Here is a 24,376-nt window from a genome sequence, read left to right on the forward strand (position 1 = left end):
ATAGATTAAAATGACAGCAAAGTGTCATTTCTACTTGTTACTTGTGTTTTTTGGGTGTTTTGCCACCCTCTGCTGGCGCTTGGGTGCAACTGATTTTATGAGTTTCAGCACCATAATTATTATTGACATCAACAATGGCGAGCTACTAGTTTATTTTTTGATTGAAAATTTTACAAACGTTATTAAAACAAAAACATCGAGAGGGGTTTCAATATAAAACTTCTCTAACTTGTACTAACATTTATCTTTTAAGAACTACAAGTCTTTCTATCCATGGATTCCTTTAACAGAATGTTAATAATGTTAATGCCATCTTGTTGATTTGTTGTTATAATTAACAAATACAGTACTTATGTACAGTATGTTGAATGTATATATCCGTCTTGTCTTATTTTTCTATTCCAACAATAATTTACTGAAAAATATGGCATATTTTATAGATGGTTTGAATTGCGATTAATTACGATTAATTTTTAAGCTGTGATTAACTCGATTAAAAATTTAAATTGTTTGACAGCCCTAAAAATAATATTACTCAAGTAAAAGTAGTCATCCAAAAAATGTACTCAAGTACAAGTAAAGAAGTATTTGGTGAAAAAAAAACACTCAAGGTATGAGTAACATTATGAGAATTGTCATTTTTCGGACTATAAGCCGCTACTTTCTCCCTTCATTTTGAATCCTGCGGCTTATCTGCAGTGCAGCTTATTTGCTGATTTGAGTTCATAGGTAGCATCATATGACCGTCATAATTATGACATGACTCTATCATGGACATTAATGAATGCTTCTGACAGAGGTCATTAACTGTCATCCAGCAAATTATTAACTCCATTTATGTCCAGTTTGGATCTTTTACACCCATTCAAAAGTGATGACACTAAATGACATTTGTTATAAGCTTTCATTCATGCTTATGACAGTGTCATGTCATAATTATGATTGTCTTATGATCTTGTCTTATGGCGCCACTGTCAAATAAAGTGTTACCAAACACCAAAACTAGCAATTAATGAATTAAATGGAACAGTAACTGAAGAAATAATTAGGGAAGAGCATGAATTTTGTCTGTAGCACTGGAATGCATGCTAGTAGGCATGTTGGGCGACAACAGTATTGACAGCAGGTGGCAGCAGAGGGTGACTGTCTCCCTCAAGGGAGCAGCAATGGCCAAATGAACCTTCTTGAAGCAATGAATGGTGGTTTCATAGTGCTTCATTTGGTCTTATGATGCCACTGTCAGATAAAGTGTTACCGGTTAATATCTTTTGGTGTAAATATCCCATAATTCAGTGAGGACAGCTGCGGCTTATAGTCCAGTCCGGCTTATCTGTGAACCATAGACTTCAACACTTCGTCATTCTTTGCGTCACGCCTTACCATAGGGGTCTGAGCTTCATTTAGTAATAGTCATTCGGAGACAGCACACGTTCATCAAACAGGAAGGATTGTCTCAGGAGAGATTTGTTCGAGGATTCAAGGTAATTATTATATTTTATGTACCATGCATGCACTTTTAAATGTTGTGAAAAATATCAATAGGAGAAATCAGCCACTACTGCATTGGCATCATAGTTCGCCATATTTACGTAGAATAAACGCTAACTGCACTGTTTTTTTTGCTTTCGACCCAGAATCGAGACTGATTTACGCACATATCTATGAAGAATACGGGGATTTAAGCTTTTATTCACAAGACGTTCTGCCAGAAAAGCTCTGTTTACGCCAGGCGGCTGTTAGTCTCATTCGCTAACATAGTAGCATTGTACTTCGACATATTTACGTAAAATAAACACTAACTGCACGGTTTCTTTGCTTTTAACCAAGAATCGAGACTGTTTTACCTCCATATCTATGAAGAATTTGGTGATTTAATTATTTATTCACAAGAATTTTCACCAGAAAAGCTCTGTTTACATCAGGCGGCCGCTAGCCTCATTTACTACAACTATATAACTGTATAATGAAAATAAAGGGCTATTCTATTCTATAATAAGTTGTGATTGCATAATACTGTATAATTTATTAATAATCTATTTATAAATTGTTTTGAATTCATTCTGCATGTTTTCCTCGGGTATTAAGTTTCTGATGTGAAAATTGAGTGATTTATTAGCTGTTAAAAAAAATTTAAGTTGCTATTTTGGGTAAAAACTTGTATATGTTAAATATTGCTATTGATCCTGAAAATATAGGTGATTATCTCTGCATTTGGTGATTTTTGTGTATCTACTGTAAAATCTGAGAATTTTATAGCCATTTTAAGTTTTGTTATACTTACAGTGCCTTGCAAAAGTATTCGGCCCCCTTGAACCTTGCAACCTTTTGCCACATTTCAGGCTTCAAACATAAAGATATAAAATTTTAATTTTTTGTCAAGAATCAACAACAAGTGGGACACAATCGTGAAGTGGAAAAAAATTTATTGGATAATTTAAACTTTTTTAACAAATAAAAAACTGAAAAGTGGGGCGTGCAATATTATTCGGCCCCCTTGCGTTAATACTTTGTAGCGCCACCTTTTGCTCCAATTACAGCTGCAAGTCGCTTGGGGTATGTTTCTATCAGTTTTGCACATCGAGAGACTGACATTCTTGCCCATTCTTCCTTGCAAAACAGCTCTAGCTCAGTGAGGTTGGATGGAGAGTGTTTGTGAACAGCAGTCTTCAGCTCTTTCCACAGATTCTCGATTGGATTCAGGTCTGGACTTTGACTTGGCCATTCTAACACCTGGATACGTTTATTTTTGAACCATTCCATTGTAGATTTGGCTTTATGTTTTGGATCATTGTCCTGTTGGAAGATAAATCTCCATCCCAGTCTCAGGTCTTGTGCAGATACCAACAGGTTTTCTTCCAAAATGTTCCTGTATTTGGCTGCATCCATCTTCCCGTCAATTTTAACCATCTTCCCTGTCCCTGCTGAAGAAAAGCAGGCCCAAACCATGATGCTGCCACCACCATGTTTGACAGTGGGGATGGTGTATTCAGGGTGATGAGCTGTGTTGCTTTTACGCCAAATATATCGTTTTGCATTGTGGCCAAAAAGTTCAATTTTGGTTTCATCTGACCAGAGCACCTTCTTCCACATGTTTGGTGTGTCTCCCAGGTGGCTTGTGGCAAACTTTAAACGAGACTTTTTATGGATATCTTTGAGAAATGGCTTTCTTCTCGCCACTCTTCCATAAAGGCCAGATTTGTGCAGTGTACGACTGATTGTTGTCCAATGGACAGACTCTCCTACCTCAGCTGTAGATCTCTGCAGTTCATCCATAGTGATCATGGGCCTCTTGGCTGCATCTCTGATCAGTTTTCTCCTTGTTTGAGAAGAAAGTTTGGAAGGACGGCCGGGTCTTGGTAGATTTGAAGTGGTCTGATGCTCCTTCCATTTCAATATGATGGCTTGCACAGTGCTCCTTGAGATGTTTAAAGCTTGGGAAATCTTTTAGTATCCAAATCCGGCTTTAAACTTCTCCACAACAGTATCTCGGACCTGCCTGGTGTGCTCCTTGGTTTTCATAATGCTCTCTGCACTTTAAACAGAACCCTGAGACTATCACAGAGCAGGTGCATTTATACGGAGACTTGATTACACACAGGTGGATTCTATTTATCATCATCGGTCATTTAGGACAATATCCTCACTGAACTTCTGGAGTGAGTTTGCTGCACTGAAAGTAAAGGGGCCGAATATTATTGCACGCCCCACTTTTCAGTTTTTTATTTGTTAAAAAAGTTTAAATTATCCAATAAATGTTGTTCCACTTCACGATTGTGTCCCACTTGTTGTTGATTCTTGACAAAAAAATTAAATTTCATATCTTTATGTTTGAAGCCTGAAATGTGGCGAAAGGTTGCAAGATTCAAGGGGGCCGAATACTTTTGCAAGGCACTGTATATATAAAAAAAATAATTAATCGGGATTTTATAAGGGAAAGACCGAATTTTTTGATGCCGCTGCTCATGGAGACTCATATATGGCTAAGGTAGTTGCCTGTTTTGGTTTTAGGTCGGTAGCGGTTTAGGTTTTGAAAATATTTGAACTTGAGGTTTTTGAAAATGGGCCCCTTACGGATCAGCCCTGTGCCCCGTGTCATGTCGATATATTATAAGGTCTTTGTGGAAAAATGCCGTTTTCGTGTCAAATTTGGTGAGTGGCGGCCTAAAGTCGGGTGCGCCTTATAGTCCGAATGTTACAGTAACTGCTTAAGATGTTTTTTTTGTTTTTTTTTAAACAATGGTATTTTTTTTCACAGCACAGTTATCCATATGAACTACCTGTACTTCAATAAACTATTTATCATAGAGTACCTAACACATGAGTTAAACAATAAATTCTAATTAAATTCAACAATTAATGCATTGAAACAATGCAACCAAACCAACTAACATCAGCTAAGTGTAACAAGGGTAAACTGTCCAAGAAACCAAATATTTTATAATAATAATGATGATAATACATTTTATTTGTAGAGTGCATTTCAAGACACGCAAAGACACTTTACAAGAATGATAGGAACACAATAGCTCAACAGGAATAACAAAACAATCTTAAAATTGGATTAAAAGCAGGATAAGAGAAACTTTTTATGCAAAGAGGTCAGGATAGAACTGAAATAAGAATCATGGTGGGTAAGAAAGTGTGAACAGGTGTGTTTTGATTCTGGATTTGAAAAGTGAGAGGGTAGATATATTGCATAGATGGAGGGGTAGGGAGTTCCAGAGCTTGGGGGCACAGTGACTAAAAGCTCTGGAACCGAAGGTCGCGAGATGGACGTGGGGGACCAAAAGGTGGAGGACAGAGGAGGAGCGAAGTGAACGGGGGGAGACAGTTAATACAGAAGAGATTGCGTAGGTAGGGAGGTGCCAGGCCATGGAGTGCTTTAAAGATGATGACAAGGATCTTGTAATTGATTCTTAGTTTTACTGGGAGCCAGTGAAGTTGATGGAAGATGGGGGTGATGTGGTGTGTGGTGGGGGTCCGAGTGATTGGTCGTGCTGCTGAGTTTTGGAGGAGCTGCACTTATTTGGGAGACCGAGGAGCAGTGAGTTACAATCGAGCTGGGAAGTGACTAGACTAAAGACAGTGGAAGCGGTATGGCGGCTGGGAGAAGGGAGGAGGCGAGAAATATTGCCAGGGTGGAAGTAGGTTTGTGATGTTGTTAATATGGTAGCAGAAGGAGAGCGTGCTGTCGAGGATGACATCCAGACACTTAACCTGAGTGGAGGGAGAGATTGTTACATGGCTTTATCTTAGCAACCGCATGTGGAACTCAATGGCAGATGCTGGTCTTTCAATGAAGGGTAAGCTCAAAATGTGTCCGGCAGTGAGTGCTTTGTGAAAGAGGAGTAGTCTAGTTTCTCGAGTTTCCCTACCTCGGGAAAGAAACTAAGGTGCCAGAAGTCTCCAAACATAAACAGCTACAGTATAAAAAAACCACCAGTAATAGAAGCTTGATTTTTCACTAGTTGTTTTTAACACAGCAATTGTCACTAGAATATTTATGAAAGTTCAACTCAGAACAACGGAATGAAAGTTGAAAAACGCCTCCTGTGGATGTTAATACGACAATATCACCGATTCGCTCACTTTGCCGTCAATCAAGAAGGAATTGAGCTTCAGAATGATCATCCAATCATCATGCAGAGAAACCAAGCGTCCGAGTCAGCCGAGCCCCATCCACTGCCCAAAGACCCCCAGAGACGCACGGCGTCCGATGGGCGGGATAAACCCAGCCTTTAACCAATGACTCGTCTTGTTTCGCCGTAGTGGAACAATGGACTCTCAAAAATGGAGACGCAAAGCGTTCACACTGTTTAAACATTTTGGCCATCTTCAATCATCTTCATCTTCAATCGCCACTTGTGGAACTATACAGAACTGTGCTTATGATATTACTAACTCTGCTAGTTTCCTGTTGCAAAAAATCACAAAAAAATATTTCCTCTAAGCATATGTCATCAAAAAGCCAAAGAAAAACAGATTTTCAGCTTTCATTTTTAAATAAACAAGTGTGACTCTTTCATCCTGAGTTGGTTGTATGACAAGATATGCAATATTGAGCCTGTGGATCTTTTGAAGCGTGTAATAAGGGCACGTCGCAGCACCACAAGTCCTGCGAGACGTCTTGTATTGTCATTTGAAAGGGAATTTTCATGTGACAAGCTTGCATCATTTACATGTACTGGTGTGATATGAGTAGGAAACTAAATATGGCTGGTTATATAATGTTCCCTTTGGGTGCACATTTAGCTACGTTATAAAAAATTATTTGATATTGACACTACAGTATTTTCCACACTATAAGGCGCATCGGAGTATAAGGCACACCTTCAATGAATGGCCTATTTTAAAAAAAAATTCATATACATGTAGTCCCCGGGTTACGAACGAGTTCCGTTTCTTCACTGTGGACGCAATCAAATTCCCGCGTAAATCGGGATTAGCCCTTTAAAAAAAATCAAAATAACTATCCAAAAAGTCAAAAAGTATTGAATTTGTTTAATGGTGGTGGATACACTGCCCTCTGGTGGCAGCGTTGGATCTAGCTGGACTGTCATTCATTAATGCTTCCATACAGGAGCACTCAGACGTCTGACATGGATAAACAATAGCTGCAATCTGGTTCGGCCCACATAAGGCTGTAGGTTGCTTCAGCTAATACATGTTTGTGTATGCATTTGTAATTACGTTTGGAGCTACAGTTTGTGGAATTACGTGTGAGCGATTTGTTATGAGAATTGAAAATACGTTAGCATTCGGGGCATTTAAGCTAGCGGACTTTTGTCTGGCAAATTAGACTAATTTAATCTACTAAATTTACATAGATCAGAGTCAGACTAGATCACGGTCGGCAACCCAAAATGTTGAAAGAGCCGTATTGGACCAAAAAAACAAAAATGTCTGTAGCAGCAAAAAATTAAAAACCTTAAAGAAGCCTCATAATGAAGGCAACACATGCTGTATGTATATATATTAGCTCTATTAGCCTACTATCAAAATGAGTAAGTTGGCTAAAAATACATAATGAACCTGCAGTGCATCCAACGCACCACATAATTACTCTGTTGTATGATGTCACCTTAACTGTAACTTTATTACAATTTTGTTTCATTGCTTTTATGAAATTTATAGAAATGCAATAAAGAAATCCGATTTATGTCATTTTTTTGAGGTTTTGAAAAACAACAAAATGGAAAGTGCATAACATGCCCCATATCTAGGCATGTCTTTGATTTTCTTTATCTTGGTTTTGTTTTTGAAGTCTGCAAATAGGTTTTCTGATATGTTGATGAATGTCTCATTTATGTACTCACCATCTGTAAACGATTTTCCACGCTTTATTATCTCCCGGGTTGCAACAAAACATGCAGCAGTAGTGGAGTTTGACGATGCAGTCCACTTCTTAAATCTATTTTTGCGCTCCTCGAAGTTCTTCAGAAGTGATGGAATCGCACTTTTTCTCTCTCTCAACTGGGTACTCAGCTGCCGGTTTGTTTACAATAGCCACTTGCCTGGCATCCCGCCCTGCTGATAGAAACGTGTGTTGCAGGCTATGACGCAAATCTTTATCGACAGAAATGTTGAAACTTAATATTTATTATACATTTTTACAGCATTGGAAAACGTTAAGAATGTTTGTGTCGTTTTTGTCCTCCTACAGCAACCATATCAAAACAAAAAATATATTTCCCTCAACCATCTTTTTCCATTTTCAAACATTTTTGAAAATCCTCCAGGGAGCCACTAGGGCAGCGCTAAAGAGCCGCATGCTGCTCTAAAAGACGTGTTGCCGACCCCCGACTAGATGGACGTTTGAACACTAATCGTTTTGTGTCGAGTGTTTTATTGTTAAAATGTGTGTCATTTTGAACAGATGTGTACATATCTGTGTTATAGCTTACAAATTGTCAAAAGTGGAGGAAGAGCTTTTGAAACCACAATTGCTTTGTTTAGTCTGTCAAGCTAAACTTCACATTTACTGAGGACAAATCAAGTCATTTTAACTAAGTAAAAAACAAGATACTGTGAGGTACTATTAAGTACTGTTTGTTCAAGTTAAAAAAAAAAAAAAAAGACTGGTGACAAAATGGCGTCAAATCGCGTAAGTGGAGTACGTCGTAACCCGGGCACTACCTGTTTTGATTCATAATCGCATTATAAGTAGGGTTGGGCAGCGAGCATCGTTAGGATCCAGGACTAACACTCCGGTTCTCCCGTTCGAATTTTTTTGTTTCGATGCCCTGACCGCCTAACAAATGAAGTGGCTAATTTAGCTTAGCACAAAAACTAATAAATGGCATTCAATGACAAAGTAACAGAATAAACACACCGAAAAGATATCATACCCTCTGTTGGAAACTTACAAACTTACAGATTTTGTTTTATCAAGGGTTCCCAACACGTGTAGTGCAGAGGAGGTTTGTAGCATCTGTACACCTCAAGAATTCTTTTCCAACTAATGTAATTTTTGCCTGCTGCTTCCAGTAAGTCACCACTAGGGGAAGCCAAGCGCACATAGCAAAACCAAAGAAAAACTGTAGAGTCCGGAGTTACAACAGTGACATCTTGTGGACGGATGAACAATATATCAGTTTAGAAAGAAATCAAACTTAAAACGTAGTCAACTTAAGATCAAGGGATAGAACACTCCCCGCAAGATGTCAACCCTGAACTAACTTGTAGAAATACCACCTAAAACAAAAGATGCAATTCATTAAATCCCTGCAGCATAGGACACTCTAAAACATAGGCAAAAGAATATGTGTAAATGTTTTCTCCGTGAGCTTTTGAAAAATAAACATCTTTGTGAAAGTTCACTCCTGTGGAAAGAAATTTCATCATATTCAAGTTCAAAGACTGATATTTATGTACAAGTTAAAAATAGCCCTGTGAGAAATGCATAGAAAAGTTAATTGAAAGTTCATATAATTAAAAAAAAAAAAAAATCGAGAATCAGAACCTTTCAAACTCAAACGATGCCCATCCCTAATTATAAAGCACACTTTTGAGAAAATTGAAGGCTATTAGGTGCGCCTTATCGTGTGGACAGTAAAACAATTCTTAAATGGTGGTTTGCAGAAGTGTCACAGAGGTCTACTTCCTTAAAAAATGCAGAAGGGTTTGTTTGTAACAAGCTCAGCAGGACAGTGTTGTGCTATTATTAACTATAAAGTTTGTGTGTGTTTGTGCGTCTTTATATGTAGTCACGGAGACAAGAAAGTGTTCTCGTGTCAAGGCCTCCAGATGGCAGTGAACTGGTTTTGGGAGAAAGGACTCCGAGACATCACTGTTTTTATTCCCCTATGGAGGAAGGAGCAGCCACGGCCCGAGGCCCCTATTACAGGTAAGGTCACATAACCCATCATTGCAACATGACCGGCCGGTTTTCATTAGAAAGAATTTCAGATCACATTGCACCCGCTTGTGAAGTCACAACAATGCCACTTTTACTGCGGTGATTCCCCATATTAATCACAATACAATGGTACCTCTACTTGCGAGCGTCTCTACATGCAGATTTTTCAGGTTAAGACGCCTTAGCGGGAAAATATTGCTTCTGATCCAGGCCATTTGGGGGCCCTAAGCAAAATAATGCAAAGGGGCCCATATTTTTGGCCCACCATTTCGTCACAGTGTACTGTGAAACCCGTACATGCAATGCAACCCATACGTCCATATTTTGTATATTAATCAGATTTTGTTGCACTGCATACTTCAAACTTCTCACCCCAAATGATTCTCAGTACTTACAGTAGATAGCGCCACACCTTTTTCTAAAAGAGGGAAGAAAGAAGTTAAAGAACTTTATTTTTTTTTTTGCTTGTAATCAAGTCTCAAAACTCACAAAAGTCAAATAAAGCAAACTGGATTAAACAAAATAGAATACAAATTAAACAATTGTCAGATTGGGGGCCCCCCTAGTGGTCAGGGGCCCTAAGCAGCTGCATAGTCTGCGTATAGGGTGGGCCGGCCCTGCTTCTTGGTACGAAAGAAATTTCAGGATACGAAAGGTAAAAATACAATACGACTGGTACATGCAGCTCCCAGAGTTTACTGGACTTAACATACTTATAGCTGCTCTGTCATTGGCTATTGCCTAGCATCCAATTGGCGAAGAGGGACCTTTAATGTCTGCGTATGTGTGTATCCCAGCATCTTCTTCATTCGCCCCTCGTGTTCTGACAGCTTTACATGAGTGTATAAACTTTTATTCTTTACTCTCTCTTTACTCGTATCGCTACATTAAAATTTTTCCCATTTGGCCTGGCGCCCCCTGCTGGAAACAAGAAACGCCCCTTTTTGCTGAACGGGCTTTTCCTCCAAGGGAAAAAAATCAATTGACGTCAATCATGCATTAGGGGAGCCTTAAGACATTAGTTTAGGTGCACAATAAAAAAATTGAGGTTTTGAAAATGACCATCGCCATTTTGTCTTACCACAAATTTTTAACAGTCATACAGGCATGAAAATTTCTCATCTTTCGGCGAAATTCGCTGTTTGAAGTCAAAAAGGTGACCTATGTGAATTGTGTAGATCCGAGGAGAAAATTTTAGAGGGAGGGGTGTCAGGAGATTTTGTTTTAATGTCTGACGCTTTGTATGCAAGCGCCACAAAGCCAAAAAAGTGCACCACAGTGGGCAAAACATTGACTTATTTCAACGAAACAAAGGAGGGTACACTGTTGTGTCGGCCGTGAATGAACACTGAAAGCGCCATCGCCCAGTTGCCAGTTGTAATTTTGGAAGACGACAGGAGACATTTACAAGCTGGCAGATCGTAAGTCCATCCATCCATCTAACTAACGACATGTTTTATTGAAGTTGCTAAGCCTGTCGTGATATGCAATGAGTCCATTTATCGCACGGTAAAAAAAAAAAATGTGGGCGGTAACTTTCACAGCTGCGTTTTATCGTCGCGTGCGAGCATACATTTGTGTGTGCGTGTACACGAGCCTGTTGATTGCATAAGAGACTCAAGGTTCCTTCCACAGATTTTTATTTGTCATTAACACGCCGTAGAATTAAAGTTCAGACACACAAAATAAGGAAACACACCCGAGTTGCGCCAAACTGCGAGGGCCCGTTCAGTCTAATTTTAGTTGTCCTCAACAACAAAGTGAGTGACCTTTTGTGCCCGCCCCCAGGCGGTCTAAAAATTGAACTAGAGGAATTTTCAGACATCAATATTTAAAGATCCTAGTTGATATGGTGCATTCCCTTCCACTTCTACTGGAATCTGAATTTCTCAGACAGTCCTGTTCTTGACGCCAAGTTTGTTGTGGAAATTACTCTTATCTGATCTAGACAGGTTCTTTCGAGCAATCTATTATCTTAGTGCCCAGGTAGAAAAACAAGTCAGAGTGTTCATAAAGCATTGCAAGCATTAGCTTGACCGGGTTGTACATAAACAGTAGAAGTGAGAGTAACAGTTTCATTCCGATTTCTTAAATCTCCCATTGAATAAAAATTTTTACTCACTTGCCTTATAGATCAGCACATTCTCCATGAGCTGGAAAGGAGGAAGGTCTTGGTGTACACACCATCTCGTTGCGTGAACGGCAAGAGGGTGGTGTGCTACGACGACCGCTACATCGTTAGGCTCGCTTATGACGTAGACGGAATCATCGTCTCCAACGACAACTACCGTGACCTTCAGACGGAGAATGCCCAATGGAAGAAATTCATCGAGGAGAGGCTGCTGATGTACACCTTTGCCAATGACAAGTAAGACACATGATGGCAATGTATATAACAATTATCGATACATGGGTCAGGAGAAAATTCTACAATATTTTGCTCAGCAACTAATAAACAGAAAAACAAGCTAATTTCATCCTTCTGCTGCGAATTCGGATTAGTTTATCACAAGTAGACGTCCAGTCCATTTGAACTGTGAGGGTGGCAGCCATCCCTCCCACTTCAAACGGATTTGCTATCCAGCAAATTATGTTACTACATTTATGTCCAGCTCAGATCTTTTACATCCATTCAAAAGTGAAAAATAACACTAAATGACATCTCTAATAAGCATTCATTAAAGTGCGTACGACAGGAGAAGTCTTAAATAGGATTATTATGTGAATTAGAATCATATTTTGAGACGATTCGACTATATACAACAATTTAGCAAAGCGCAGATGACGAGAAATTAAGTCTTTTAATCTGTCGTTTAGCCCTGCCTGTCATTATAGCGCTCGAGCGTACCTTGCTAAAGGGTGACGTCGGCAGGGTCATGATTTCATCTGATTTAGAATTCAGCCCATTGAAGGGGAATTATTCAGAATGAGGAAAATTCAACGAAGAGAGCACCAAAATGTCATTGTTTCAGTCTCTCTACTCCAATATTTTTACAGGATATTCTTTTCATCCAAGTATTTTTCCCCAATAGCTAAATAAATGGCTTGAGAAGGACCAGTCTGCCCGTTGAGGGGGAATTATTCAGAACAAGGAAAACGTGACAAAGAGAGCCGCAAAATGTCATTGTTTCAGTCTCTGTACTCCAATATTTTTACAGGATATTCTTTTTATCCAAGTATTTTTCCTCAATGGCTAAGTACTGTAAATGGCATGGTCATGACAAATAACAGTCTTGTGCTAAATGGAATATGAAATGATAAAAATGGATTTATTCAAGACGACATGAAAAATTACTCCATAATGGTCAAAACTGTCGACTTCACCTTTACTGTCGCACCTCCCGAACGATATTTGATATTCGAAGATTACTTTAACAAAGTGTTTTCCTTTTCAAATGCACCATCCAAGTTATGTAGGTTTCAGCAGATGTGGGTAGAGTAGCCAAAAATTTTACTCAAGTAGCATTACTTCAAAATAATTAGGGCTGTCAAAATTATCGCGTTAACGGGCGGTAATTAATTTTTTAAAATTAATCACATTAAAATATTTGACGCAATTAACGCACATGGCCCGCTCAGACAGATTTAAATGACAGTAAAGTGAAATGCCCACATGTTAATTGTTTTATGGAGTTTTGCCGCCCTCTGCTGGCGCTTGGGTGCGACTGACTTTATAGGCTTCAGCACCCATGAGCATTGTGTAAGTAATTATTGACATCAACAATGGCGGGCTACTAGTTTATTTTTTGATTGAAATTTTTACAAATTTTATTAAAACGAAAACATTAAGAGGGTTTTTAATATAAAATTTCTATAACTTGTACGAACATTTATCTTTTAGGAACTACAAGTCTTTCTATCCATGGATCGCTTTAACAGAATGTTGATAATGTTAATGCCATCTTGTTGATTTATTGTTGTAGTAAACAAATACAGTCCCTATGTACCGTATGTTGAATGTATATATCCATCTTGTGTCTTCTCTTTCCATTCCAACAATAATTTACAGAAAAATATGGCATATTTTATAGATGGTTTGAATTGCGATTAATTACAATTAATTAATTTTTAAGCTGTAATTAACCAGATTAAAAAATTTATCGTTTGACAGCCCTAGTCATTTCCCTTCCCCGGCTTCGGAGAATGTAAACAAACCAAAAGGCGCGACAGCTAGCCGACATGCTAACCCGAACCGAGTGATGTTTCAAAGTCTTTGAAGCGGAAAATCACACATAACTAGCCCGGATCATTGCACATGACGACTGGGTTGTGGATTGTCTTCGCCGACTGGCAAACCACCCTGGCGGAGAGCAATTTACAGCTAGTTCCTAGCTACTACAGAGAGGAGCGCTCAGCTCGCCGGGGAAACAGCTCGACAAAGACTGCTGAACAAACCGGCAGATGTCGGAAGAGCATGTAGCTGCCAAATTGTCAACACGAATATGGCAAAATGATGCTTTACTACACGGTGAAATTGTAAACAGCGAGAGGAGGGTGGCTGCAGTTGCTGTGCAGCTAAAATGTGCTGCTAATGTGTATGAGGAGAGCTACATGCCCCTTCATGATCAAACGTAAGCAGTCCTTTATTTAAAGAAAGTTCGTAGTGTTTACTTTGTACTCGCTGTATTCGCGGCTATTTTTAACACAAAATTTCTGATTGGGTGGAAAATTTGACGGAACACCGGGCACACCAAAATGGCAAAAAACGAGTATAGCGCTCGCCCGGCAAGCTGCCGGTCATCGGTGGAGTGGACAAGGAGCATGTCAGCCACAAAATGCAAGCCACTTCTGTATTAAAATTATCCCAGTATTTGACATAATACAAACCACGATGTTTACTCACTTCCTCGTAAGTCCCATGGTCCCACAGTAGTAGGGCTTGTTTTGGCCAATATCCACCGGTGAATGGGAACCTTTTGAAACCCCAAAAAGGCGCATACGCCTCTCCCTCATACAGCAAAATTTTTCTGCAGCCGTTCGGCTGGCACAATGCGAAAAATAAACGTATTAATCCGCAAAATCAGCTGAATCCTTAGTCCTTCTTATACAACAGTACGGTTGTATAGTGAAGAGGACTCTTTCCTCGTCACAGCACCATCTTTCTCAACTCGAGACTGTTGCTGGAAGTCACTCATTTTCATGGCGTGGGATTCAAAAAACTAAATAAGTATAGCGATCGCTTCCACACACATCCAAGCGGTCCATTTAATTCAGGAGCATAAAATACCGCGTGTATTATGAAATAAACATGCTTTTTCGTGTCATAGGCACTTGCTCATGACAGTGTCATGTCTTAATTAAGATTGTCTAAAGAGTCTTATGGCGCCACTGTCAAATCAAGTGTTACCAAATACCATAACTAGGAATTAATTTAACAACTGTAACAGTTACTGAATAAATAAGTAGCACTGGACATGAATTTTGATTGTTATTTACATCTGTCGCGTTGGACAACAACAGTTTTGACAGCAGGTGGCAGAAGAGAGAAGTGATGGCCAAATAAAGCTTCTTGAAGCAATGAAGCTTTGCAGCCAATTGGTTCAAAGCTTCATGGTGGTTCATTTGGTCTTCTGACTGTCGTATGATGCCGCTGTCTCATGAAAGTGTTACCGGTTAATATCTTTTGGTGTAAATATCCCATAATACAGTGAGGACAGCTGCGGCTTATAGTCCAGTGCGGCTTCTGTTTTCATGTCACATTCGGTGGTTGGCAGCTTAAAGTCAGGTGCGTCTTATCGTGCGAAAATTACGGTAGTTTTTTCTGTTTATTAGTTGTTTTGATGAATATCCTAGAATGATTACCTGACTTACGTATCGATAATTGTTGTATCGTGACACTTGTATTGCAAATCGTACCGTGAGGTACCCAGAGGTTCCCACCCTTAGTATATAGTATATATCGCAGGCCCAATCAAATTACGGTAGTTTTTTCTGTTTATTAGTTGTTTTGATGAATATCCTAGAATGATTATCTGACTCACGTATCGATAATTGAGGTATCGTGACACTTATATTGCAAATCGTATCGTGAGGTACCCAGAGGTTCCCACCCTTAGTATATAGTATATATCGCAGGCCCAATCAAATTCCGAAAAAAGTGTACTTTGCCAAGTGCTTCTACATCTACAGTATTTGGTATGATTTGGGGGTTTTTTGTGCTACAGATTCATGCCTCCTGATGATCCTTTGGGAAGAAGCGGTCCCACCATTGATGATTTCCTACGAAAGAAACCAAAGAATTTTGACAACAAACAGCAACACTGTCCTTACGGTTGGTTCATTTCACTATGTCACATATGAAATAGTACAACTACACACATTAGATATCACGAGACACATACAGGTATAATTTGTGGTGTCAGGATTAGCGATTAGGGCTGCAGCTATCGATTATTTAAGTAATCTATCCATTAGTTAGTTCGAATAATCGGATTAGGAACATTTCATTTGTAGCAGAATCAATTTTAGATGTAAAACAAAGGCTTGCTAAGATTGCACTTTCAAAAGAGCATTAAATGCAAATACAAAATAAAATTCCTGAGTGTTGCATTTCAAACTACGCAGAATTGCACTTTCATTTCACAAAAGCAATAAATGTATTTCAAAATAAACCTGAATTTAGCCTAAAACGGTATTTAAAAAAATGAATAAATTAGGATCGAAGTAAAACAAAATAATTGGCTAACTTGACTAGCAAAAGTCCGCTAGCTTAAATGCTATAAAATGCTGACTTTCAAAGACACATTGCCACAAAAAAAAAATGCTAAATATACCTCTAAATTATGAATGCATATCAGCTCAAGAAAAACTTTCCATAAAAAACTGCTAAATATACTTATCAACTAAATAACGAATGAAACGAACATATTAGCTCAAACAAAATCATACATTATGTTGGCCTTAACAGGGAGCAGCAGGCGGATCCAGCCATTATACATAAATTATGTCATAGTCACTGTTACCACTACAGGGCAGTGTATCCACCCAAATCAGTAAAACTACACCATTACAACACCACTTTAATTAAAGGAATCCTCCAAGCACCAAAATTTGATTCGAAGTTTTTTTCTAATCGAACTACTCGAGTTAATCGATTAATCATTGCAGCTCTACATAGACTTCATTATGATTGACGGGTCAGAATCGACCTGCACGGCGCAACACCTTTAAGGAGGGGGCCGCCCTGAAAGCCGCTTCAGTTATTTCCAGTTGGTCGCCGAGTAAAAACATGCATGATTTTAAAAGTACGAAAGCTGTACCGCATACAAGCAGGAAGGATTGTCTCAGGTGTGATTTGTTCGAGGATTCAAGGTAATTATTATATTTTTCGTACCATGCATGCATTTTGAAATGTGAAAAAAATCAATGGGAGAAATTAACCGCTACGGACTAGCATCATTCTTTGACATATTTACATAAAATTCATGCGTAACTGCCCGTTTTTTTTTTTTTTTTGCTCTTTTAACAAAGAATCCTGACTGTTTTACATTCATATTCATAAAGAATTCAGGGATTTAAGCATTTATTCACAAGAACTTTCAACAGAAAAAGCTCTGTTTACAAATGGCCGCCGCCGAATTGACTAACAGACAAGCCTCGTACTTTGACATATTTTGTCAAATAAATGCAGAACTGCCCGTTTTTTTTTTCTCTCTTTTAACAAAGAATTGAGACAGTTTTATGTTCATATCTATAAAGAATTCAGGGATTTAAGCATTTAGTCACAAGAATTTTCATTGGAAAAGCTCTGTTTACAAATGGCGGCTGGCACATTGACTAACAGACTAGCATCATTCGTCAATATATTTACATATAATAAATGCTAACTACCCGGTTATTTGCTCTTTTAACAAAGAATCGAGACTGTTTTACGTTCATATTAGGGCTGTCAAACGATTAAAATTTTTAATTGCGTTAATCACAGCTTAAAAATTAATTATAATTAATCGCCAGTGAAACCATCCATAAAATATGCCATATTTTTCTGTAAATTATTGTTGAAATGGAAAGACACAAGACAGATATATACATTCAACATACTGTACATAAGTACTGTATTTGTTTATTATAACAATAAATCTACAAGATGGCATTAACATTATTAACATTCTGTTAAAGCGATCCATGGATAGAAAGACTTGTAGTTCTTAAAAGATAAATGTTAGTACAAGTTATAGAATTTTTACATTAAAAGCCCTCTTAATGTTTTCGTTTTAATAAAATTTGTAAAATTTTCAAACAAAAAATAAACTAGTAGCTCGCCATTGTTAAAGTCAATAATTACACAATGCTCATGGTGCTGAAACCCATAAAATCAGTCGCACCCAAGCGCCAGCAGAAGGTGGCAAAACACCAAAAAACACGAGTAACAGGTGGACATGACACTGTGCTGTCATTTTAATCTGAGCGGGGCATGTGCGTTAAATGCGTCAAATATTTTAACGTGATTAATTTTAAAAATTATCGCCCGTTAACGCGATAATTTTGACAGCCCTAGTCATAAGCATTTATTAATGGTCATGACAGTGTCATGTCATAATTAAGATGGTCTTATGACAGTATTATGGCGCCACTGTCAAATAAAGTGTTACCAAGTACCATAACTAGCAATTAATGAAACAACTGGAACAGCAACTGAGGAAATAATTAGCACAAAACATGAATTTTGATTGTTATTTACATCGTTAGCGCTGCAATGCATGTGAGGAGGCATGTTGGATGACAACAGTGTTGACAGCAGGTAGCAGCAGAGGTTGACTGTTTCCCCCATGGGAGCAATGATGGCCAAATGAAATTTGTTGAAGCAATGAAGATGATGAATGATTTGGTCTTATGACACTCTTATGATGCCGCTGTCAAATAAAGTGTTACCGGTTAATATTTTTGTGTAAATATCCCATAATACAGCGAGCACCAAAAAACACAAGTAACAAGTGGACATGACACTGTGCTGTCATTTTAATCTGATTAAGCGGGGCATGTGCGTCAAATATTTTAACGTGATTAATTTAAAAAATTAAACCGCCCGTTAACGCGATAATTATGATAGCCCTAGTTCATATCTATAAAGAATTCGGGGATTTAAGCTTTTATTCACAAGAATTTTCAACAGAAAAAGCTCTTAGTCTGTGATTCCACTCGGTCAGCTTTGACAGCCACGCCAACAATGCAGGCCCCTTTTAATCAGCCCCACGCCTCGTCAATAGTTATGAAGTCTATGCAGGACACACACACGGTAAAAAAGTAGAACGCTGACTCACTAATACTCACAGGTAATTTGAGTCAATACTGGGTTCCCCTCTGCATACCAATAACGCATTTACCCTGCCTTGTCAAACCCTAATCTGACCTATCTTCCCTCTTCCTATTAGTTACTAGGAAAAACACTAACAAAATATGTATAGAATGTATAGTTGCTGACATAAACTCTCTCTTTTAGGAAAAAAGTGTACATATGGCGTTAAGTGCAAGTTCTTCCATCCGGAAAGGACCAACCAGTCACAGCTGTCCGTGGCCGATGAGCTCAGAGACAGAGCCAAGACGTCGGGGTACAAACCTAGCACGCAAAACACACAGGCATACACCCCCTCTACCAAGGCAGATGAGCCTCTGCACAGTGACCACTTCATCAATCAAAGAGACGTTAGCGGCCTCAGAAACCCGCTGGGCCTTCTACCCTGGACAACGACTGAAGCGGAAGACGCGTTCAGCTCGCTGGACAGCGGCATATCTAAACTTTCTATTCAGGATGGGTCCTACAGCATGAGCAGGCCCCCCTACAGTTACAGCAGCGGGGTAGGCAGCTTTATCCCGAGTCACGACGACTTCTCCCTCTCGGGGTCACATGGCGTCGCCAACCAAATGTGGTCTGAAGGACCATACTACTTCCCTCCAAATAGCAGCGAGGGATCTCCGTGCGCCAACTGTATATGTTGTCACCATCAATTTCCCCACAGCGCTCACCACGCTGCGTGGAGTTCATGCCCAGCCATGCCTCTACATCAGCAGCAACATCCTTCACATTTTTCAGAAACGCAATATTTCAGACAACCCGTACACAAGCAAAGTCAAAGCCTGCCTGGAGACCCGCGGGTGCGCGGCAATCACTTCAGCAGTCCATCCAGCGAGCTACGGAAGGAGATGAGGAGCCAGCTGACCACACTGTTTCCAAAGGACATTGTTGAAGGAGTCATGAACGCTTTCCCGCACGTGTCGGACATGTCAGAATTGATCTCGCTCATCCAGAGCTACAGGAGCAGCCACATTGCTGTCTGATTCTTGAAGCAAATTACTTTAGCCTACTGAAAAATGTCGTCAGGGTCTCCGATTTATTCATTTGCTTCTAATGACGTCAATAGTCAAATTTGATTCCAGCCTCCAAAGCAGAACAATTCAATTTCGGGCATTGCTCAGCGAACGCTCTCGCTCCGATGACGTCAGCACTCGCACACGTCACTTTTGGCACGCGCAATCGCTACTAGTAAACATTCAAAACAGCAAACATGGCAGAACATTGGCTTTAATTTCCTGTATTTTGTGACTTTTGAAGCAAAAGAAAAAAACGCGGCTTCGAGTGGGCGGGTATGTTGTCTTCCGAAGAAGAGTAGGGCTGCAGAAATCGATTATTTTAGTAGTCAATTAATGTATCAACTAGTTGGTTCGAATAATCAAGTCATTGGATTAGGAACATTTAATATATTGCAGAATAATTTTTAGGACATGTAAAACAAATGGTCACTAAGATTGCACTTTCAAAAGAGCATGAAATGCAAATTAAAAAAAACAAAATTCCCGAGTGTTTCTTCAAATTATGCAGAATTTCATTTTCATTTAAAAATAAAATACCTGAGTTTGGCCTCAAATGGTATAAAAAAATAAATGGAGTATCTATGTACAACAGGAGAACAATTGGGTAACTTGCATTGCAAAATTCTACAATTCTATAGAAGGCTAACATTTTTTTTGACAATACTCTTTAAGAGTTCAAACACATATTCCCCACAAAAAAAAATGACTAAATATACTTGTGAACTAAATTACGAATACGTAAAAAAACATTAGCTCAAACAAAAACTTACCTTATGTTAGCCTGAACTGGGAGCAGCTGGATTCAGCTATGTTAAATGAGTTCTGTCATATTCACTGTTGCCACTAGAGGGCAATGTAAACAAACTATTACAATACCACTCTAATTTCTCTAAATACTCAAAGCAGCAAAATTGGATTTGAAGCTTTTTTTCTCATCGTATTACTCAAGTTAATGGATTAATCGTTGCAGCCCTACTGAGAAGGTTGTTCTCAAGGAAGTGCATCATTGGCTGTCGCCTTGTAAAACAGCACTGCTCCCTAGTGGCTGGCATGAATACTACATCGTTCGAATGGAGATAGAACCAAGATGGAACCATATATAGGTAGTCCCTGGGTTACGAAAGAGTTCCGTTCCTACGCTGGCGACGTAACCCGAATTTCCGCCTGAGTTGGACTGAACTCTTTAAGTACCCCTAAATCTAAAAATAACTTTCCAAAAAGTCCAAAGGTATTTTGTTGAATGATGGAGAATACCCTGCCCCCTGGTGGCAGGACTGTCGCCTTGTATGACTGAGGAGCAGACTAAGACATCTGATATGGATAAAGGATAGCCTTGCTCTGGTTTGGCCCAAATCAGGCTGTAAATTGTTTCAGCTGATATATATTCGTGTAGGCATTTGTAAAGAGGAGTTTAGAGCTACAGTTTGTTGAGTTACGTGTAAGCGATTTGCTATAAGAATTGTAAATACGTTATCCTTCATAGCATTTAAACTAGCGGACTTTTGTGAGGGACATTAGGCTAATTTAATCTACTAAATTTACATATTGATCAGACTAGATGGACGTTTGATCGCCATTTGTTTTAATGTTAAAATATGTGTCATTTTCTACATAAGTGTGTGTTACACCTTTACAAACTGTCAGAAATTAAGGAATTAAAAAGCACAATTGCCTTGTTTGCCATCTGTAAAACTGTACGACTTTACATTTAGTGAGGACAGAACACGTCATATTAATAAAGTGAAAAATAAGATACTGTGAGGTACAATAAGGTACTGTTTATGCGACAAAATAAATAAATAAATAAATAAAAACGACGCGACAAAATGGCGGACGAGACTCCAGCATCGTAAAGGCGAAGTCGCACAAGTACGTCATAACCCAGGGACCACCTGTAAATGCAAACATGAAATTTGTCGTATTGTTGGAGCGTCACCATGTAAACGGCCCCTAAATGACTATGTATTAAAACTAAGAAAATGTTTAAAAACAAAAAATGACACCCCTAAGAGCGCTGCTATTTTGTCACATCAGTTAAACCCATGCACATAAGACTCGAACACAGATGGGATGATGGGTATTGACAGCATGCTAGTCTCATTTGATTGGCTAAAATAGTACCAGTATTAATCAAATGTTAGCAGCCACTTCCTGTTTCTTTCTGCCTTGTTTTTCTATGCTAGAATTTGATTGGCTAAAATCAGGGCTGTCAACAGACTTGCAGGGCCCCAGGGACAAGAGACCATCATAGGGCCCCCCCCCCCCCCCCCCCCCTGCCACCGGTTTGTCACGACAACATACGCAGTACGTTTAACGCTTTGCAAGCAATGACAGTGTGAATTTTCAAATTATTTGAGATGGACAGTTAAATTTAAGAGACCGTAATGTGATGTGACACAATATAAAAAAATAAACAATTTCCATCTATTATCCTATGTAGGCTACAATACATACCAACTGAGAGTGCTATGCTTTCCAGCTAAGCAACAAAACAGTATAACTAAACATCCAGTGCCTGCCCCCTCCACATCCCTGGGCTTATCAAGCCCTCAAACAGTGATGCGCCACAAAAAAAGGAAAAAATATCTGTTTGAAATATTTAATATGTTAAAGTTTTTATGTATATATTGAGTAGAACATAATATTTAATCAGGCAATGATTTAAATAAAAAATATGTGAATGTAAAGTAAAATAAATTAAGGGTCATTCAGGGGCCCCTATGGTCCTGAGGCTCAGGACAACATACCCGGTTGCCCCCCCTGTCGACGGGCTTGGCTAAAATAGTACCATAACTCATCGACTCTCCACACCAAGGGCGGGCAATTCCTTGGAAACATGTACTTTTATTACCGATTTTCTCCCCTATTACACATCATTTTTCATTTTATTAAATCTTTCTGCTGGGATTCACATGATAAAGGTGTTGTATAGCCCTTTAAGATGGTTTTAATATATGTCCATGTCAATGAATGATAATGTCCCAAAAGGAAACATGATCCTGTTTCTAAAGCTCAATTTCACTTAAAATGTTTGCATATTAATACCAACTAATATTTAGAATTTGTATCATATGGTTGAAAGAGACCTTTAGTTGTGATGTATCATGTAACATGAGCAAAACCTTTTTCTTGGCTCTTTCCAATGTGTAAATGTGCAATGCACTGTGGTCTTAACAAGCTAGCAATGAATTTTTAAATTGAAGCAGCAAGTGTTGTTTTCTCATGTTTCCTCAAAGTGAGGAAGGTTATGTGTATAATACTGTTTTGGTACTATGTGGTTTTTATTTTTTGATTAAATACAAGTATTTCAATCAGTCACTGCAGTTTCTTTCTTGTTTAATAGTAATAGTCATTTTTAGTTCAAAAGTTCCAATGTAGGGTCTCTGCGGGTTTCAACAAGCTAAATTTAAGGCATTTTAAGACTATAATAATTAAAACTTTTTAAACCAATTCACATCAATACCAGAAAAGAGTACTAAAGCCATGAAAAAAAATACTTGCAAAGTATTAAGGTTCTGTTTAAAGTTTTCTCCGTTGCTGTCAACACACATTTCTAACATCTTAATCAGATTATTTTTCTTACCTCTAGTCATTCTCTCCATTTTATTCTGAGTGTTTAACTCATTTGCTCCCAAAAACGTATAAATACATTCTATTTTTAATTGTTTCAGTGTCCCAAAGACGGTTTTTGAAAAGAAAAAACGTTAAAGACGTATAAATACAGCTCTTGGTTGTGATTCAATTTAGCTCTAAAGCACAAAGCTGAAAATCAATTTTAATGCAATAAAACTGGCCACTGGAGGGCAGTAGCGCATTTGGTAAGACCAGCTACCTGATTCAATGGCAACGAACGGCCAAGTCGCACGCTGGCGGAAGATGACCGAATGGATGCCAGGCGGCGGACGACCGAGCAGAACAACCGGTAGGACACACGGGATGCCAGGCGCTGGACGACCGAGCAGAACGACCAGGACCACTAGTGCAGCGAACGATGCCTTTGAGTCCGTGCTGCTTGCGAGCAGAGCCCGCAGAGACTCTGAAAAATTCATCTTTATGAGACAGACGGCAATGAGGGAAATGTTTAACCGGCTGTCGCGGCCAGAACAGCGCCATCTTTCAGTTTGTTATGTGTAGATAAATTGTTACTTTGCTCTCAAAAGCTCTATTTGTCTTGTTGTTTTTGTTATTTTGTAAAAGGAAAACATTATTCAGATGTTTGAGATGTAACTAAAGCAAAAAATAGCTGTGTATAAGTCAAAGTTATGTTTGAAATGTATGCGTTTACTAAAAGTTCATTTTCTGTTTTTTCATCAGAAATTGGAAAATTGCTCAAACTAAGCTATTTTCTAATTTATAAAGAATGGAAAAAGATTAACTTTTTTTTCTGCTGAAAGAAGAGAGTAATCTTTCTTTTGGTGGGTTCCGTGTTTATATAGCAATAGAACAGAATTTTCCGTGGGCCTTGCAAAATCCGTCAAAATACAGTAAAACAGCCAGAAGCGAAGGGCCTTGCTCCGGTGAAAATGGCTGGGAGTGAATGAGTTCAGACTAGTTAACAGATAAATGCTTCAGATTATTACACTTTAAGATTTGTTCTTATCTAGCCCATCTAAAAATTGGTAATCTTTCACCTAAATCAGGAAAAAATTGCTTTCAAATAATGTTTAGAACAATATCTATTCTTAAATTAGGAACATCTCGACATTTCAA

The 24,376-nt window shown here is 38.7% G+C and overlaps 1 protein-coding gene across 5 annotated transcripts in view; it reads left to right on the forward strand.

Moving 5' to 3' along the window:
* Positions 1–22,938, forward strand: part of LOC130907963 (endoribonuclease ZC3H12A-like) — a 33,739-nt gene extending 10,801 nt beyond the window's left edge. For all 5 annotated transcript variants that reach the window (XM_057823525.1, XM_057823527.1, XM_057823524.1 and 2 more), the window contains 4 exons: positions 9,207–9,346; positions 11,492–11,726; positions 15,523–15,629; positions 18,798–22,938. In XM_057823525.1, coding sequence (XP_057679508.1) covers positions 9,207–9,346; positions 11,492–11,726; positions 15,523–15,629; positions 18,798–19,633 — 1,318 coding nt within the window. In that variant the 3' untranslated portion in view covers positions 19,634–22,938. The remainder of the gene's footprint in view (positions 1–9,206; positions 9,347–11,491; positions 11,727–15,522; positions 15,630–18,797) is intronic.
* Positions 22,939–24,376: the final 1,438 nt, after the last annotated feature.

Source organism: Corythoichthys intestinalis, chromosome 19 (genome assembly GCF_030265065.1).
Source record: "Corythoichthys intestinalis isolate RoL2023-P3 chromosome 19, ASM3026506v1, whole genome shotgun sequence".
In the NCBI taxonomy this organism is placed as follows: Eukaryota; Metazoa; Chordata; class Actinopteri; order Syngnathiformes; family Syngnathidae; genus Corythoichthys; species Corythoichthys intestinalis.